The following is a 19,815-nucleotide window of genomic DNA, read 5'->3' on the forward strand; positions in this document are numbered from 1 at the left end:
TTGGCTCACCTGAGAGGGACTTACCTAAGCCTAACCACAACTCACCTGAGAGGGACTTACCTAAGCCTAACCACAACTCACCTGAGAGGGACTTAACTAAGCCTAACCACAACTCACCTGAGAGACTTACCTAAGCCTAACCACAACTCACCTGAGGGACTTACCTAAGCCTAACCACAACTCACCTGAGATACTTAACTAAGCCTAACCACAACTCACCTGAGAGACTTACCTGAGAGACTTACCTAAGCCTAACCACAACTCACCTGAGGGACTTACCTGAGAGACTGCAGGATGGCGTTCATAAAGCATGTGTTGCCTAGGTTACGTAATCCCATGGCAGAGAGAGCGGAGGCCCCACCCTGAGAGGAAGGAGAGAGACCATAGCTGAGCCATTATGAAGGAACAGTGCACACAGACAGGGAAACTGCCATTCCTCTATTAGAAGGGTTACAGAAGTAGGGGCAGCCATCATAAGTAGTCAGACATGACAGCTAGACTGTTTAGAGAACAGTCAGTCTGGGGTTTACACCAGCTAGACTGTTTAGAGAACAGTCAGTCTGGGTTTACACCAGCTAGACTGTTTAGAGAACAGTCAGTCTGGGGTCTACACCAGCTAGACTGTTTAGAGAACAGTCAGTCTGGGGTCTACACCAGCTAGACTGTTTAGAGAACAGTCAGTCTGCGTTTACACCAGCTAGACTGTTTAGAGAACAGTCAGTCTGGGGTTTACAGCAGCTAGACTGTCATTGTCGTCTAGCCCAGAGCTCTGCTGACACTACAGAGACTGAGCTTGTACTGCACATTTCAACAAAGACATTCCATCTATACCCTGCAGTATGTTGTCAAACTCAGCAGTTTAAATGGAATTGAAGAAGTTAATAACAAGCTTGTCACGGTCTGTAAACTGGTAGCCACAGTCTGTAAACTGGTAGCCATTTGGGTCGGCACAGTCTGTAAACTGGTAGCCACAGTCTGTAAACTGGTAGCCATTTGGGTCGTCACGGTCTGTAAACTGGTAGCCATTTGGGTCGGCACAGTCTGTAAACTGGTAGCCATTTGGGTCGTCACGGTCTGTAAACTGGTAGCCATTTGGGTCGTCACAGTCTGTAAACTGGTAGCCATTTGGGTTGTCAGTCTATAAACTAGTAGCCACGGTCTGTAAACTGGTAGCCATTTGGGTTGTCGCGATATTACGGTAATATCTTTGATGACCGACATCACGATGTTGTCACCATCGACGATGGCTGTGACAGACAATAGTCTAACCTATTCGAACCTGACTGACGCTGGGCAGTAAAGAGCACCAGTGACAGTCAGAGTAACTCATCCTATTTCTATTGGCTATTTGCTGTCCAATCAGAAAAGATTGTTTCTATTTCTCCGTCTCTGATGCATAGACAAACTATTCATGTATTTTAATGTAATACTTAAAGACGTACACTATATTCCCTTCTCTTCCCATTTGATTGGCTATGAATATGACTCAGTCTTTCATTGGTTTATGACTGCATGGCTTTCTCCAGATCAAACTGTGGGACCCATCTCAGCCAAAACAGTTGACTCAAGATAGCCAAAAAGCACCTGGATGATCATTAAAACTCTTGGAAGAATATTCTACGGACAGATGAGTCAAAAGTATAACATTTTTGACGACACGAGTCCCATTATGCCTGGTGAAAAAACCAAACGCTGCATTCCACAGGAAGAATCTTATAGCAACGGTAACACATGGTGGTGGTAGTGTGATGGTTTGAGGAGGCTGTGCTGCCTCAGGACCTGGACAACTTAATAGAAGGAACCATGAATTCTGCTCTGTATCAGAGAATGTCAATCCATCAGTCTGGGAGGTGATGCTGAAGCCAGCTGGGTCATGCAGCAAGACAATTATCCAAAACAATTAAGTCCAAATGAAAATGGTTAAGAAGCAACAAATTTGAAGTTTAGGAACGGCTAGTCAAAGTCCAGACCTAACCCCAATAGAGATGTTGTGGCAGGACATGAAACGACCAGTTCATGATTGAAAACCAACCAATGTTGATGAGTTAAAGCAGTTTTGCATGGAAGAGTTGGCCACAATTCCTTCAGAGACATGAGACTGATCAATAACTACCGGAAGTGTTTGGTTGGTCAACAACTACAGGAAGTGTTTGGTTGGAGTCATTGCAGCTAAAGGTGGAACAACCAGTTATTGAAGTGGGCAATTACTTTTTCCACACAGGGGCATTGGGTGCTGCAATTACCTTTTCCACACAGGGGCATTGGGTGCTGCAATTACCTTTTCCACACAGGGGCATTGGGTGCTGCAATTACCTTTTCCACACAGGGGCATTGGGTGCTGCAATTACCTTTTCCACACAGGGGCATTGGGTGCTGCAATTACCTTTTCCACACAGGGGCATTGGGTGCTGCAATTACCTTTTCCACACAGGGGCATTGGGTGCTGCAATTACCTTTTCCACACAGGGGCATTGGGTGCTGCAATTACCTTTTCCACACAGGGGCATTGGGTGCTGCAATTACCTTTTCCACACAGGGGCATTGGGTGCTGCAATTACCTTTTCCACACAGGGGCATTGGGTGCTGCAATTACCTTTTCCACACAGGGGCATTGGGTGCTGCAATGACCTTTTCATAGCTTTGTTATTTAAATAAATCTGTAATAGTTTTATTTGTTCACTCAGGTTCCCTTGATCTAATATTAGGTGTTGGTTGAAGATCGGATAACATTCAGTGTCAAAAATAAGCAAAAGTAGAGAAAATTATAAAGGGGGCAATACTTTACTAACATACGGAATTATTTTAAGGACAAACCAAGGATAATTTAGCCATTTGATTTAGAATTTTAAAGACGACTTGAAGGATCAAAAAATAAATATGTATTATTATCTATTAGCCCATAGAAACACATTGCATAACAGTTTCACTACATCCTACAAAACAATCTAAAGGAAGTTTGTTCTGAAGTGTCTGTATCTGAGAGATATAAGATCAGGAAACATCTAGTTTTTACATCGGGAAAATAAAACCAATCAATCGTGGAACACTCACATTGTCCTTCAACAGTTTACTGGTAGGAGAGTTGCTTTCCAGAAGTTTCCTCTTTGTCCGTCTGTCAACAGCCAGCGGAGAGCTGAAGGAGATAAATAACTTTCAGTCTCAACTGACAAAAACACGTTAGAATTAAGCAATAATACCCGAGGGGGTGTGGTATATGGTCAATATACCGCGGCCAAGGGCTGATGTTAAGCACGACTCAACGCGGAGTGCCTGAATACAGCCCTTAGCCGCGGTATATTGGCCACATACACCACAAACCCCCCCGAGGTGCCTTATTGCTATTATAAACTGGTTACCAATGTAATTAGAGCTGTAAAAAATACATGTCATACCCGTAGTATACGGTCTGATATACCATGGCTGTCAGCCAATCAGCATTCAGGGTCGAACCACCCAGTTCATAATGTAAATTATATCAGTTAGACGAGAGCTTCTCTGTCTGTCAACAGCCAATGGAGAACTGGAAGACATTACATTAAAGATATATCATTCATGATAAGTAGGCTGTGTAGAATAGGGCTTTGTCCCAAATGACACCCTCTATCAGGGATTATCAACTAGATATATCATTAATGATAAGTAGGCTGTGTAGAATAGGGCTTTGTCCCAAATGACACCCTCTATCAGGGATTATCAACTAGATATATCATTCATGATAAATAGGCTGTGTAGAATAGGGCTTTGTCCCAAATGACACCCTCTATCAGGGATTATCAACTAGATATATCATTCATGATAAGTAGGCTGTGTAGAATAGGGCTTTGTCCCAAATGACACCCTCTATCAGGGATTATCAACTAGATATATCATTCATGATAAGTAGGCTGTGTAGAATAGGGCTTTGTCCCAAATGACACCCTCTATCAGGGATTATCAACTAGATATATCATTCATGATAAGTAGGCTGTGTAGAATAGGGCTTTGTCCCAAATGACACCCTCTATCAGGGATTATCAACTAGATATATCATTCATGATAAGTAGGCTGTGTAGAATAGGGCTTTGTCCCAAATGACACCCTCTATCAGGGATTATCAACTAGATATATCATTCATGATAAGTAGGCTGTGTAGAATAGGGCTTTGTCCCAAATGACACCCTCTATCAGGGATTATCAACTAGATATATCATTCATGATAAGTAGGCTGTGTAGAATAGGGCTTTGTCCCAAATGACACCCTCTATCAGGGATTATCAACTAGATATATCATTCATGATAAGTAGGCTGTGTAGAATAGGGCTTTGTCCCAAATGACACCCTCTATCAGGGATTATCAACTAGATATATCATTCATGATAAGTAGGCTGTGTAGAATAGGGCTTTGTCCCAAATGACACCCTCTATCAGGGATTATCAACTAGATATATCATTCATGATAAGTAGGCTGTGTAGAATAGGGCTTTGTCCCAAATGACACCCTCTATCAGGGATTATCAACTAGATATATCATTCATGATAAGTAGGCTGTGTAGAATAGGGCTTTGTCCCAAATGACACCCTCTATCAGGGATTATCAACTAGATATATCATTCATGATAAGTAGGCTGTGTAGAATAGGGCTTTGTCCCAAATGACACCCTCTATCAGGGATTATCAACTAGATATATCATTCATGATAAGTAGGCTGTGTAGAATAGGGCTTTGTCCCAAATGACACCCTCTATCAGGGATTATCAACTAGATATATCATTCATGATAAGTAGGCTGTGTAGAATAGGGCTTTGTCCCAAATGACACCCTCTATCAGGGATTATCAACTAGATATATCATTCATGATAAATAGGCTGTGTAGAATAGGGCTTTGTCCCAAATGACACCCTCTATCAGGGATTATCAACTAGATATATCATTCATGATAAGTAGGCTGTGTAGAATAGGGCTTTGTCCCAAATGACACCCTCTATCAGGGATTATCAACTAGATATATCATTCATGATAAGTAGGCTGTGTAGAATAGGGCTTTGTCCCAAATGACACCCTCTATCAGGGATTATCAACTAGATATATCATTCATGATAAGTAGGCTGTGTAGAATAGGGCTTTGTCCCAAATGACACCCTCTATCAGGGATTATCAACTAGATATATCATTCATGATAAGTAGGCTGTGTAGAATAGGGCTTTGTCCCAAATGACACCCTCTATCAGGGATTATCAACTAGATATATCATTCATGATAAGTAGGCTGTGTAGAATAGGGCTTTGTCCCAAATGACACCCTCTATCAGGGATTATCAACTAGATATATCATTAATGATAAGTAGGCTGTGTAGAATAGGGCTTTGTCCCAAATGACACCCTCTATCAGGGATTATCAACTAGATATATCATTCATGATAAGTAGGCTGTGTAGAATAGGGCTTTGTCCCAAATGACACCCTCTATCAGGGATTATCAACTAGATATATCATTCATGATAAGTAGGCTGTGTAGAATAGGGCTTTGTCCCAAATGACACCCTCTATCAGGGATTATCAACTAGATATATCATTCATGATAAGTAGGCTGTGTAGAATAGGGCTTTGTCCCAAATGACACCCTCTATCAGGGATTATCAACTAGATATATCATTCATGATAAGTAGGCTGTGTAGAATAGGGCTTTGTCCCAAATGACACCCTCTATCAGGGATTATCAACTAGATTCAGCCATGAGACTAGTTTCTTCAGCGGATTGTTCAGGGGCTGGAACATAATTTCAAAATCATTTTTAAAATCAGCAAATTGACCTCAAGAAGCACAAACAGATGTTTGACTAAAACAATCTCAAACCTTGATAACATATGCAGTGCATGCAGAAAGGATTGTTTTTCACCCCTCAATCTACACTATGACAAAGCAAAAACAGATTTATTTGTAAATTTATTACAAAATATTACATTTTTGCATATGTTTTCAGACCCTTTGCTCAGTACTTTGTTGAAGCACCTTTGGCAGCAATTACAGACTCAAGTCTTCTTGGGTATGACGCTACAAGCTTGGCACACCTGTAGTTGGGGAGTTTCTCCTCTCTTCTTCTCTGCAGATCCTCTCGATCTCTCAGGTTGGATGGGGAGCGTCACTGCAGCGATTTTCAGGTCTCTCCAGAGATGCTCGAATGGGTTTAAGTCTGGGCCACTCAAGGACATTAAGACTTGTCCCGAAGCCACTTCTGCGTTGTCTTGGCTGTGTGCTTAGGGACGTTGTCCTGTAGGAAGGTGAACCTTCACCGCAGTCTGAGGTCCCGAGGGCTCTGGAGCAGGTTTTCATCAAAGATCACTGAACTTTGCTCCGTTCATCTTTCCCTCGATCCTGACTAGTCTCTCCCAGTCCCTGCTGCTGCAGGCCCCACTGCATGAACTGCCACCACCATGCTTCACCGTAGGGATGGTGCCACCACCATGCTTCACCGTAGGGATGGTGCCACCACCATGCTTCACCGTAGGGATGCTGCCACCACCATGCTTAACCGTAGGGATGCTGTCAGCACCATGCTTCACCATAGGGATGGTGCCATGTTTCCTCCAGATGTGACACTTGGCATTCAGGCCAAAGAGATCAATCTTGGTTTCATCCGACAAGAAAGTTGTTTCTCATGGTCAGAGTCACTTTCAGGGCCTTTTGGCAAACGCCAAGCGGGCTGTCATGTGCTTTTTACTGAGGAGTGGTTTCCATCTGGCCACTCTACCATAAAGGTCTGATTGGTGGAGTGCTGCAGAGATGGGAGTACCTTCCAGAAGGACACCCATCTCCACAGAGGAACTCTGGAGCCCTGTCAATTACCATTGGGTTCTTGGTCACCTTCCTGACCAAGGCCCTTCTCCCCCAATTGCTCAGTTTGGAAGATTCTTGGTGGTTCCAAACTTCTTTCATTTATGAATGATGGAGGAGGCCAGTATGTTCTTGGGGACCTTCAGTGTTCAATCATTACACAAAGGCCAGTATTCACTGGGCTTTTAATTTGAACAAATACGTTGATCAAACCTTTCCTATCGCAAACTCGTCACCTCTCCAGAGCCCGTTGGGGAGTTGCAGCGATGAGCCGAGATTGAAAAAGGGTTTTTACCCCCCCCCAAAAAAAACTGTTTAGTCAGATCTACCTGAAACACATTGTTTCCCCATTTTGAATTCAAAAGGGTGAATTTCGCCGTGACTAGTTAGCATCCCTGGTACTGCTGTGTTTCAGAACAGAAGACAGCGACCGCGGGATCCAACTAGGGAGACGGTCCATTTTGTTAGAAAATATCATTAGTGTTGCACTATTGTTCCTAAGTAATATAACCATAATACACTGCTCAAAAAATAAAGGGAACACAAATCAAATCAAATTTTATTTGTCACATACACACGGTTAGCAGATGTTAATGGTCACATACACACGGTTAGCAGATGTTAATGGTCACATACACACGGTTAGCAGATGTTAATGGTCACATACACACGGTTAGCAGATGTTAATGGTCACATACACACGGTTAGCAGATGTTAATGGTCACATACACACGGTTAGCAGATGTTAATGGTCACATACACACGGTTAGCAGATGTTAATGGTCACATACACACGGTTAGCAGATGTTAATGGTCACATACACACGGTTAGCAGATGTTAATGGTCACATACACACGGTTAGCAGATGTTAATGGTCACATACACACGGTTAGCAGATGTTAATGGTCACATACACACGGTTAGCAGATGTTAATGGTCACATACACACGGTTAGCAGATGTTAATGGTCACATACACACGGTTAGCAGATGTTAATGGTCACATACACACGGTTAGCAGATGTTAATGGTCACATACACACGGTTAGCAGATGTTAATGGTCACATACACACGGTTAGCAGATGTTAATGGTCACATACACACGGTTAGCAGATGTTAATGGTCACATACACACGGTTAGCAGATGTTAATGGTCACATACACACGGTTAGCAGATGTTAATGGTCACATACACACGGTTAGCAGATGTTAATGGTCACATACACACGGTTAGCAGATGTTAATGGTCACATACACACGGTTAGCAGATGTTAATGGTCACATACACACGGTTAGCAGATGTTAATGGTCACATACACACGGTTAGCAGATGTTAATGGTCACATACACACGGTTAGCAGATGTTAATGGTCACATACACACGGTTAGCAGATGTTAATGGTCACATACACACGGTTAGCAGATGTTAATGGTCACATACACACGGTTAGCAGATGTTAATGGTCACATACACACGGTTAGCAGATGTTAATGGTCACATACACACGGTTAGCAGATGTTAATGGTCACATACACACGGTTAGCAGATGTTAATGGTCACATACACACGGTTAGCAGATGTTAATGGTCACATACACACGGTTAGCAGATGTTAATGGTCACATACACACGGTTAGCAGATGTTAATGGTCACATACACACGGTTAGCAGATGTTAATGGTCACATACACACGGTTAGCAGATGTTAATGGTCACATACACACGGTTAGCAGATGTTAATGGTCACATACACACGGTTAGCAGATGTTAATGGTCACATACACACGGCTAGCAGATGTTAATGGTCACATACACATGGTTAGCAGATGTTAATGGTCACATACACATGGTTAGCAGATGTTAATGGTCACATACACATGGTTAGCAGATGTTAATGGTCACATACACATGGTTAGCAGATGTTATTGGTCACATACACATGGTTAGCAGATGTTAATGGTCACATACACATGGTTAGCAGATGTTAATGGTCACATACACATGGTTAGCAGATGTTAATGGTCACATACACATGGTTAGCAGATGTTAATGGTCACATACACATGGTTAGCAGATGTTAATGGTCACATACACATGGTTAGCAGATGTTAATGGTCACATACACATGGTTAGCAGATGTTAATGGTCACATACACATGGTTAGCAGATGTTAATGCGAGTGTAGCGAAATGCTTGTGCTTCTAGTTCCGACAATGCAGTAATAACCAACAAGTAATCTAGCTAACAATTCCAAAAAAACTACTGTCTTATACACAGTGTAAGGGGATAAAGAATATGTACATAAGGATATATGAATGAGTGATGGTACAGAGCAGCATAGGCAAGATACAGTAGACGATATCGAGTACAGTATATACATATGAGATGAGTATGTAAACAAAGTGGCATAGTTAAAGTGGCTAGTGATACATGTATTACATAAGGATGCAGTCGATGATATAGAGTACAGTATCTACGTATGCATATGAGATGAATAATGTAGGGTAAGTAACATTATATAAGGTAGCATTGTTTAAAGTGGCTAGTGATATATTTACATCATTTCCCATCAATTCCCATTATTAAAGTGGCTGGAGTTGAGTCAGTGTCAGTGTGTTGGCAGCAGCCACTCAATGTTAGTGGTGGCTGTTTAACAGTCTGATGGCCTTGAGATAGAAGCTGTTTTTCAGTCTCTCGGTCCCAGCTTTGATGCACCTGTACTGACCTCGCCTTCTGGATGACAGCGGGGTGAACAGGCAGTGGCTCGGGTGGTTGATGTCCTTGATGATCTTTATGGCCTTCCTGTAGCATCGGGTGGTGTAGGTGTCCTGGAGGGCAGGTAGTTTGCCCCCGGTGATGCGTTGTGCAGACCTCACTACCCTCTGGAGAGCCTTACGGTTGAGGGCGGTGCAGTTGCCATACCAGGCGGTGATACAGCCCGCCAGGATGCTCTCGATTGTGCATCTGTAGAAGTTTGTGAGTGCTTTTGGTGACAAGCCAAATTTCTTCAGCCTCCTGAGGTTGAAGAGGTGCTGCTGCGCCTTCTTCACGATGCGGTCTGTGTGAGTGGACCAATTCAGTTTGTTTGTGATGTGTGTGCCGAGGAACTTAAAACTTGCTACCCTCTCCACTACTGTTCCATCGATGTGGATAGGGGGGTGTTCCCTCTGCTGTTTCCTGAAGTCCACAATCATCTCCTTAGTTTTGTTGACGTTGAGTGTGAGGTTATTTTCCTGACACCACACTCCGAGGGCCCTCACCTCCTCCCTGTAGGCCGTCTCGTCGTTGTTGGTAATCAAGCCTACCACTGTTGTGTCGTCCGCAAACTTGATGATTGAGTTGGAGGCGTGCGTGGCCACGCAGTCGTGGGTGAACAGGGAGTACAGGAGAGGGCTCAGAACGCACCCTTGTGGGGCCCCAGTGTTGAGGATCAGCGGGGAGGAGATGTTGTTGCCTACCCTCACCACCTGGGGGCGGCCCGTCAGGAAGTCCAGTACCCAGTTGCACAGGGCGGGGTCGAGACCCAGGGTCTCGAGCTTGATGACAAGCTTGGAGGGTACTATGGTGTTGAATGCCGAGCTGTAGTCGATGAACAGCATTCTCACATAGGTATTCCTCTTGTCCAGATGGGTTAGGGCAGTGTGCAGTGTGGTTGAGTTACAACACAATGTAACTCCAAGTCAATCACACTTCTGTGAAATCAAACTGTCCACTTAGGAAGCAACACTGATTGACAATAAATTGCACATGCTGTTGTGCAAATGGAATAGAAAACAGGTGGAAATTATAGGCAATTAGCAAGACACCCCCAATAAAGGAGTGGTTCTGCAGGTGATAACCACAGACCACTTCTCAGTTTCAATGCTTCCTGGCTGATGTTTTGGTCACTTTTGAAAGCTGGCGGTGCTTTCACTCTAGTGGTAGCATGAGACGGAGTCTACAACCCACACAAGTGGCTCAGGTAGTGCAGCTCATCCAGGATGGCACATCAATGCGAGCTGTGGCAAGAAGGTTTGCTGCGTCTGTCAGCGTAGTGTCCAGAGCATGGAAGCGCTACCAGGAGACAGGCTAGTACATCAGGAGACGTGGAGGAGGCCGTAGGAGGGCAACAACCCAGCAGCAGGACCGCTACCTCCGCCTTTGTGCAAGGAGGAGCAGGAGGAGCACTGCCAGAGCCCTGCAAAATGACCTCCAGCAGGCCACAAATGGGCATGTTTCTGCTCAAATGGTCACCATGATATTTTTACACTTATTTTTGGGGCGGCTGCTCAACTAAAAGAAATCTCGGTCGACCAGCAAACAGCCTATCGACCAAACCAAAGACCAGTCGACTAAATGTGATTAGCCCTAATATTCATTAGTTGCACACTAGAGCAAAATGTTTGGCAACAGAAACCATTTTGCAATACAAATTAGGGTTTTGCTTGGACAAATTCAGTTAGGTCCCTCCACGTTCTGTTCAATTTGCTCCCATTTGATTCTTAGTGAAAACACCCCAGTTGGCAAACAGTAGCAAATGACAAGACATTGTAGGGTCATCCTGCTAATGAATACTCACTTGTCCAGACTCCGTAGATGCTCTCTCACCTTCTGCACATGTCCTAGCTTGGTGTCGTTCACTACAAAGTCATCACACCTGTAACTACAGAGAGAGAGACAGAGAGAGAGACAGAGAGAGAGACAGAGAGAGAGACAGAGAGAGAGACAGAGACAGAGAGAGAGACAGAGAGAGAGACAGAGAGAGAGACAGAGAGAGAGACAGAGAGAGAGACAGAGAGAGAGACAGAGAGAGAGACAGAGAGAGAGACAGAGAGAGAGACATCAATGCCACACCTGTGACAACAGAGAGACAGGACTGGCTGTATGCAGTAGAGTCACTATGCCGTAACAAGTACGCAAGGGCCAAGATGTTTCTGAATCCTGCGCCACAGTTCTTCTCAGGTAAAGTCAATGCATAATGGCCTCTACTAGTCTAGCAAACACAGCTATCAAGCTAAGTGGCCCACTCACCAGAAGAGACTGTAGCTGCTGCAGACCAGGTGGCCCACTCACCAGAAGAGACTGTAGCTGCTACAGACCAGGTGACCCACTCACCAGAAGAGACTGTAGCTGCTGCAGTCCATGCAGACCAGGTGCTGAGCGTTCTTCTCCTGCTCCTCACATCTCTTCTGACCAGCACCTCCAGTCACCTGACTCTGGCTGTCCTCATAGTGCTGCTTAGCATGAGCATTCACATACCTGGAGAGAGAAAGGTTGACTGCATTAAACACAACACATGCACTCAACTACAGGTTTACATCGGTTAAGGTAATATCACTTTCGCAATAGTCACATGGACCTTCATACGCATCTAAAAGCTGGAATGGGGCCTGTTGAAATAGATGACCAACTATCTACTGCAAGTCGCTACAATGATTGTATGTCAATACTAACCTCCCACAATGCACATTGAGACAGGTAAGACATACCCAGGGACTTTTGTTTGACCTGCAAACTAGAGAGAAGAAGAGACGTTAGACGCTATGTAACTTAAGGACACTCATAGCTCTCAAACCCTTCTTCGCCGTATGTAGGGTTTTCAGAGGTTACATTGGCCCACATTTGGCTCCGTATGAACCAGTGTTATCCCCACTTATTTTTCCCCACGATGCGTATTAAAGTAGTGGCGAGAGGCACACACAGCTTGTAAAATAATCAGGATATCATTCTGCCAGGTAGGCATAGGCTACTTTTTTTTATTTTATATATATAAATATATTTCAATTGATTTGACTTCCTTGTATGAACTATCTATGAAATTGCTGCTTGTTGCGTTTATATTTTGTTCAGTGTAAATGTTAACTAGCTACAAAGTAGCCTATGCCTACCTGGCAGAATGATATCCTGATTATTTTACAAGCTGTGTGCCTCCAGTTCATGAAATACGCTTCCTCCCCACCAGTTAGGCTCACACAGGTTTTCGGAGCATGATAGATCGCTAATTAGAGCAGGTGGCCACTTTTCCCGACTGTCTCAGTAAATAAGCAATGTAACGTGGAGATGTGGTTGGGGACAAGATGGCGGAGTGAGTGGTCACATTAAACTGAGCTCCTGAACTTTAAAGTGAATTCAAGCCATAATTTGAGTTTGACGACGAACTCAGTTAAAATTACGTTTTTTTTTTGTTGTCTTTAAAAAAAAAAATATTTTGATGGTTTGGGTTGTAATTCTTTTGTCCAAGACAGATGGTTTATCTAGAATCATTTACCCAAGTCAGGCACTTTTTCTTCTAATAACCTAAAAAAATAAAGTCAATTCTGTTGCATTTAGATTTGTTTGGAGGAATTAAACATATTATATTCGGAAATCACAATTAGTGAAAGACTATGATGATCGTGGAGGTTAACAGGCTATTGACTTTGAGTCGTTAGTGGGAGCTTTTAGAATTAAATGGGTGAAATGTCTGTCTAATCCTAACTCTGTGGTATCATATCCCTAACTGTTTAATAAACTTGGACTTAAATTCCTAATGAAATGGGATTTTGACCCTAGCAAATTAAATGTCAAATTGTGTAAGTTACACCAGCAAATGTTATTTTTCTGGAAAATTATAATCAAGCACTATTTTTCCCCCCACAAAACATTGATTTGGAATTATATAGTTTTAAAATTAATAGGAAATCCATTTTCAAAGGCCTTTGGTTTGACAAGAGTATTCATTTTGTATTTGGTATACAACACTGGGGAGTTCTTACCATTTGACGAGTTCATTGGTACATTTCAGGTTAATACTCAGAGAGAATATATGAAAGGTTTGCAAAGCAATTCCACTTCCTTTACTTGGACTTATAACACTTTGTTATGAGGTTGTTCTCTCTTTTCCAACTTTACAAATTAATGACTAAACTTTTTGGATAAAAAAAATGCAACAATAAGTAGATATGATTGGCAGTTGAGTAATTTTTGGTGATTATAATTATATAATGCTATGGAAGGGACCAACCCATGTTATGGTCAAATGCGACTACCCTTTGCCTTACTTGACCAGTTATTCCAAAAGTTAAACTAATTTTACAATATTTTCTTACATCTATCCTGGAAATGATTTCTTGCACAAAAGATTCCATTTTGACCAAATGCCTTGTTTCTTCTGTTCCTGATTCAGAATCTAAGGAGCATATATTTTTTTCATGCCACCATTCTAGTAAACTATGGATTGAAATTCATGAACGGTTGTGTATAAAATCTCCAGAATTACCTGTTTACCTTTGATGATGTTAAATGGCATTACGCTTATCCTTGTAATTCCGATCATAACTATTTTTTTAAACATCATTATTCACAAATTTAAATGGGGTGGAAAATGTCCTTATTTTGTAGGGTTTTCTTTCTTCTTCATTGAACTGATAGAATTTTATAAATCCCTCAAACTTGTGAAACTTAAAAAGTTGGAAAAATGATTAGAAGTCATGTCTCAATGTCTGTTAATGTCTCATTGCCTTGTCACATATTAATGATGTCCTGGTGTTCTATTATTTCATTTGTGTCATTGTAGTCACAGGAATGTCCCTGTATTGATGTGTAATATTGTTATTGTTGCAATAAATAAAAACATGGCGATATGTCCGTGTGGAAACACCAACCCCTAACAATGCGAGTAGTTGTTTTTTTTTTAATACGTTTTTGGAAACGCTTTGCGTGTTGATGTTTAAACAAGCGTCCGGGCTCTTAAAGACAACTCGACCGGTCAGAAGATACTATCAAAGATGTGTGTAACTAAACCAAGACAGAGCACAGCCTGTCGTTTCCAATGGGAGCAAATGAGTCAGAGGGAAAAACAAGAAAGGGAGTGGGCAGAGTTAAGCATGAGATAGCGAGATCCTATTGGCGAGTTCTAGAATATATCTGCATATTTCCGTTAGGGAACGCCTTCTCTGAAGTGCCGAGTATGCAATAACTAAATTCGTCTTTCCACTCCTAAACAACGCAATTTTAAACTTTCGCAAAGGGTAAAGTCTACAAAACTTAGTCCACTCTGTTCATAATTATATTTTAGTTTTGGGAAATTAAAACTGTATTGAGATCAAACGTTTCAGCGATGATAAAATGTCCAAAATGTCAGCCAAACTCCATCTAGTTCCATCTTCTCCCACTGCCATATTTGTGTGAAGCGGATGCTTCACATTTATACATCCGATGAAATATCTGCCTCATTATTCTCTATGTGATACTACCGTTAAGCGATGAGTGTTAATGTTTAGACTAGTGTCGGGGGTCTTAACGCAACTCCCCCGGTCAGGAGATACTATCGTGAATAGGCGTCAATGAATGGGGCAGCACATTCACAAGCCATGAAAATAGATGAGTCACCATCAAGTTGGTTTCATTATAGAAATATCTGAATATTATTAAATCAATGAAGGCGCACCGCATAGCGTTGGTGCAAAATGTGTAAAAAATGTGTGCGGGGCAAATAACTTCACAAATCAAGAGACAGCCAGGGGAAACTGTAGAAAAACAAGTCCTAGTCAAGACAAGTAGCTATCAGGTGGGCTAGTTAGCTAACTAAATGTGGTTGTTAACGTTAGCTACCAGAATGAAATGTATACTAACTCACCGCTGCAACACCAGGAGGATGGGGAACCATGGGGGAAGCTTGAGGAATCTATGGTAATGCAAACATTGGAGTTCAAATGAGGGCACTCCATCAAACTAGATTAGGGTAGCTAGCTAACGTCTCCCGAGTTTCAGCAGTGTTGTTGCGCTAGCTACGTAGCAGCTTTGGCAAAAGATAGCTAATTAGCTGTTGTGTCGTGATTAAATTGTTGCTTAATTAGCGAGCTAACGTAGCAACAGACCATATTATAAATAGATGTATTAATTTATCTTCATTTGACACCATTTCGATGGGAGCCACGATCAAAACAAAACCTATCACATCCACAAAAAAAAGAAAGTGTAAACGAGTCAAACGCTCCAAAAACATTTAAGAGAATTTAAAGGAAGTGACGTAGGGCGAAAACAACTCGAGTTGTTAGTGATTGGTTAACCATGTTATCCGTCAACATCCCGCTTTCTCTCAGAGGTTAAAAACTAAATCCGTGTTTTAATTGGCTCCAGCGTGACCTCCCTATTATTGGAAGGGTTTATTGTCACGTTTTGTTTTACCCTGCTCAATTCTTATTTGTAGCTGATCAAACCAGCAAGGATATCAAAAAAACTTTTCTAGACTTTATATGGGAAAATAAACAACACAAACTTGAGAAGCCTGTAATATCAAACCAAAGAGCTGATGGTGGGCTTGAAGTACTAGATTTCATTGATATCAACAATACCTTTAAAGTAAACTGGATAAAAGTTGTTTAACTCTGAATCTTTATGGTACTTCATTCTAAAACTGGGTGGTCTTACAATTGTGTGGAAGTGCAACTATTCTCTAGCAAAATTACCCATCAAACTGTCCAAATTTCATGAACAAGCCCTTTTAGCCTGGAAACTATGTTATGGCCACAACTTCTCCCCACACAAGGCACTTCTGTGGAACAACAAAGATATTGAGGTTAAAAGCAGTTATTTGTTCTTCCCTAAGTGGTTTGAAAAAAATGTTATATTTGTGCTTGATCAATTTGATAAACAAGGAAATATACTTTAGCAATAAGGCCTGAGGAGGTGTGGTATATGGCCAATATACTATAGCCTAATAGATGACTTAATTGTTTTCTACCAACAGGAAAGAACGGTTAGTATAGCATGCCAAACTGACCCCTTGGTGCCAGAGTGTTCCTGTGCTGCGGTAGAGCTCAAGGCCCAGCTAGATAGCGCTCACGGAGATCAGTGAAGACCAGAACTACACCACAGATGGAGCTGATGGAGATCAGTGAAGACCAGAGCTACACCACAGATGGAGCCGATGGAGATCAGTGAAGACCAGAACTACACCACAGATGGAGCTGATGGAGATCAGTGAAGACCAGAACTACACCACAGATGGAGCCGCTGGAGATCAGTGAAGACCAGAACTACACCACAGATGGAGCCGATGGAGATCAGTGAAGACCAGAACTACACCACAGCTGGAACTGATGGAGATCAGTGAAGAACAGAACTACACCACAGATGGAGCTGATGGAGATCAGTGAAGACCGGAACTACACCACAGATGGAGCCGATGGAGAGAGAGAGAGATCAGTGAAGACCAGAACTGCACCACAGATGGAGACGATGGAGAGAGAGAGATCAGTGAAGACCAGAACTACACCACAGATGGAGCTGATGGAGATCAGTGAAGACCAGAACTACACCACAGATGGAGCCGGTGGAGATCAGTGAAGACCAGAACTACACCACAGATGGAGCCGGTGGAGATCAGTGAAGACCAGAACTACACCACAGCTGGAACTGATGGAGATCAGTGAAGACCAGAACTACACCACAGATGGAGCTGATGGAGATCAGTGAAGACCAGAACTACACCACAGATGGAGCCGATGGAGAGGGAGAGATCAGTGAAGACCAGAACTACACCACAGATGGAGCCGATGGAGAGAGAGAGATCAGTGAAGACCAGAACTACACCACAGATGGAGCTGATGGAGATTAGTGAAGACCATAACTCTCTGTATGAACCTGAGAGCTCAGAAGCCAAGACATACTTTTGAAGATGCAAGATCCACAATACATAGTCTGATAGAAAGCTTAAGGAGTTCAATGTCAATGTCTGCAATGAGCCAGGATGTCGAGCAGGTGTCATCAGTTCATCCCTGAAAATACATGGTTTTGCCATCACCATGGAGACCGTGTGTTGTGGGCCACAGGAGGAAGTGGGATCCCCAGACCAGAGTGGGAAAGTTGTTTGCAGGGAATCTGTTGGTGCCATCAGCAGCCTTCTTTACTGTCGGCTCCCGCTCCATATTTGTGGAAACATGTCACCTCCTCAGTCTGGTGTCCATGTCTCTGTGACGGTTCACAAGCCAACAGCATGTTAACTACATGTTGACCCAGCACACGGAGGCCATTCTGGATACAGTTGGTGACAGTCCACTAATCGTATCTGGAGACGCACGGTGTGATTCACCTGGCCGTTGTGCCTCCGTTGGCTCTTACACCATCCTGGACTCTGCTTCCCCCAGGAGACCGTTCTTCCTTTGGCTCTTACACCATCCTGGACTCTGCTTCCCCCAGGATACCGTTCTTCCTTTGGCTCTTACACCATCCTGGACTCTGCTTCCCCCAGGAGACCGTTCTTCCTTTGGCTCTTACACCATCCTGGACTCTGCTTCCCCCAGGAGACTGTTCTTCCTTTGGCTCTTACACCATCCTGGACTCTGCTTCCCCCAGGAGACAGATCTTCCTTTGGCTCTTACACCATCCTGGACTCTGCTTCCCCCAGGAGACTGTTCTTCCTTTGGCTCTTACACCATCCTGGACTCTGCTTCCCCCAGGAGACCGTTCTTCCTTTGGCTCTTACACCATCCTGGACTCTGCTTCCCCCAGGAGACTGTTCTTCCTTTGGCTCTTACACCATCCTGGACTCTGCTTCCCCCAGGAGACTGTTCTTCCTTTGGCTCTTACACCATCCTGGACTCTGCTTCCCCCAGGAGACCGTTCTTCCTTTGGCTCTTACACCATCCTGGACTCTGCTTCCCCCAGGAGACCGTTCTTCCTTTGGCTCTTACACCATCCTGGACTCTGCTTCCCCCAGGAGACTGTTCTTCCTTTGGCTCTTACACCATCCTGGACTCTGCTTCCCCCAGGAGACTGTTCTTCCTTTGGCTCTTACACCATCCTGGACTCTGCTTCCCCCAGGAGACCGTTCTTCCTTTGGCTCTTACACCATCCTGGACTCTGCTTCCCACCTGATCCTCCCCCAGGAGACTGTGCAGGCGATGTGAGGAATAGTTACTGTTTGGAGACAGAGGGATTAGAGAGATGTCTGCAACACATTGAGGTAAGCTATAGCCTAACCTATATTTTGTTACCTAGCCAAAGGGTTGTAAGTGTGTATTTGGTATGTTTTTACGTTTGTATGAAAAGTTTCACAAATTAGTTGCATTTTCAGACCTATACATGCCTCTTGTAAGACCCTATGATCTGTGAAGTGTACATGATACAGAAAATGTCTTCGTTTCATTATTGTCCTTATAGTGAGCTCTAAAATATGGAATATCTCTAGATTCTGGAGAAAAAAATAACTTAATGTTTGAGACATTTAGCATTATCTCAAAGACCGTCGTGAGAGTTAGTTTTACCCTTGAAGAGGATGTAGGTACCTTTAGGATAATAATAATAATAATAAAATCACTATTACTAACAGGCCCATGGATGCAGTATTCAAACCCTGGCCACTGACAGGCATCCAAGTGTGAGGGTGACCTTGAGGGACTCACCTGCTGATATCTGGCATGAGTATGACCTGTGACCTGGTGGCTGTCGGGAGGTAATGTCAGAGGTAATGTCATATATTTTATAGTATTTATTTTTAATTTTTTATATATATATATATTTTTTTTTACTGTATTATTGACTATGTTTGTTTAACTCCATGTGTAACTCTGTGTTGTTGTTTGTGTCTAACTGCTTTGTGTCACACCCTGACCATAGTTTGCTTTGTATATTTCTATGTTTTGGTTGGTCAAGGTGTGAGCTGAGTGGGCATTCTATGTTTCATGTCTAGTTTGTCTATTTCTATGTCTGGCCTGATATGGTTCTCAATCAGAGGCAGGTGTTAGTCATTGTCTCTGATTGGGAACCATATTTAGGTAGCCTGGGTTTCACTGTGTATTGGTGGGTGATTGTTCCTGTCTCTGTGTTTGCACCAGATAGGACTGTTTCGGTTTTCGTTACGTTCTTTGTTTTGTAGTGTTTGTATTGATTCGTGTTTTACGTTTGTTTATTAAACATGGATCGCAATCTACACGCCGCATTTTGGTCCGACTCTCCTTCAACTAAAGAGAACCGTTACACTGTGCTTTATCTTGGCCAGGTCGCAGTTGTAAATGAGAACTTGTTCTCAACTAACCTACCTGGT

The 19,815-nt window shown here is 42.9% G+C and overlaps 1 protein-coding gene across 1 annotated transcript in view; it reads right to left on the reverse strand.

Annotated features, from left to right (window-relative positions):
- Positions 1-15,784, reverse strand: part of usp3 (ubiquitin specific peptidase 3) — a 32,788-nt gene extending 17,004 nt beyond the window's left edge. Inside the window, exons 1-6 of the mRNA XM_020492168.2 lie at positions 15,406-15,784; positions 12,243-12,303; positions 11,904-12,047; positions 11,368-11,451; positions 3,052-3,133; positions 280-362 (exon numbers count right to left, since the gene is read on the reverse strand). Of these exons, the coding sequence (XP_020347757.1) occupies positions 280-362; positions 3,052-3,133; positions 11,368-11,451; positions 11,904-12,047; positions 12,243-12,303; positions 15,406-15,496 (545 nt within the window). The 5' untranslated portion in view covers positions 15,497-15,784. The remainder of the gene's footprint in view (positions 1-279; positions 363-3,051; positions 3,134-11,367; positions 11,452-11,903; positions 12,048-12,242; positions 12,304-15,405) is intronic.
- Between the last annotated feature and the right edge of the window lie 4,031 nt (positions 15,785-19,815).

Source organism: Oncorhynchus kisutch, linkage group LG10 (genome assembly GCF_002021735.2).
Source record: "Oncorhynchus kisutch isolate 150728-3 linkage group LG10, Okis_V2, whole genome shotgun sequence".
Taxonomy (NCBI): domain Eukaryota; kingdom Metazoa; phylum Chordata; class Actinopteri; order Salmoniformes; family Salmonidae; genus Oncorhynchus; species Oncorhynchus kisutch.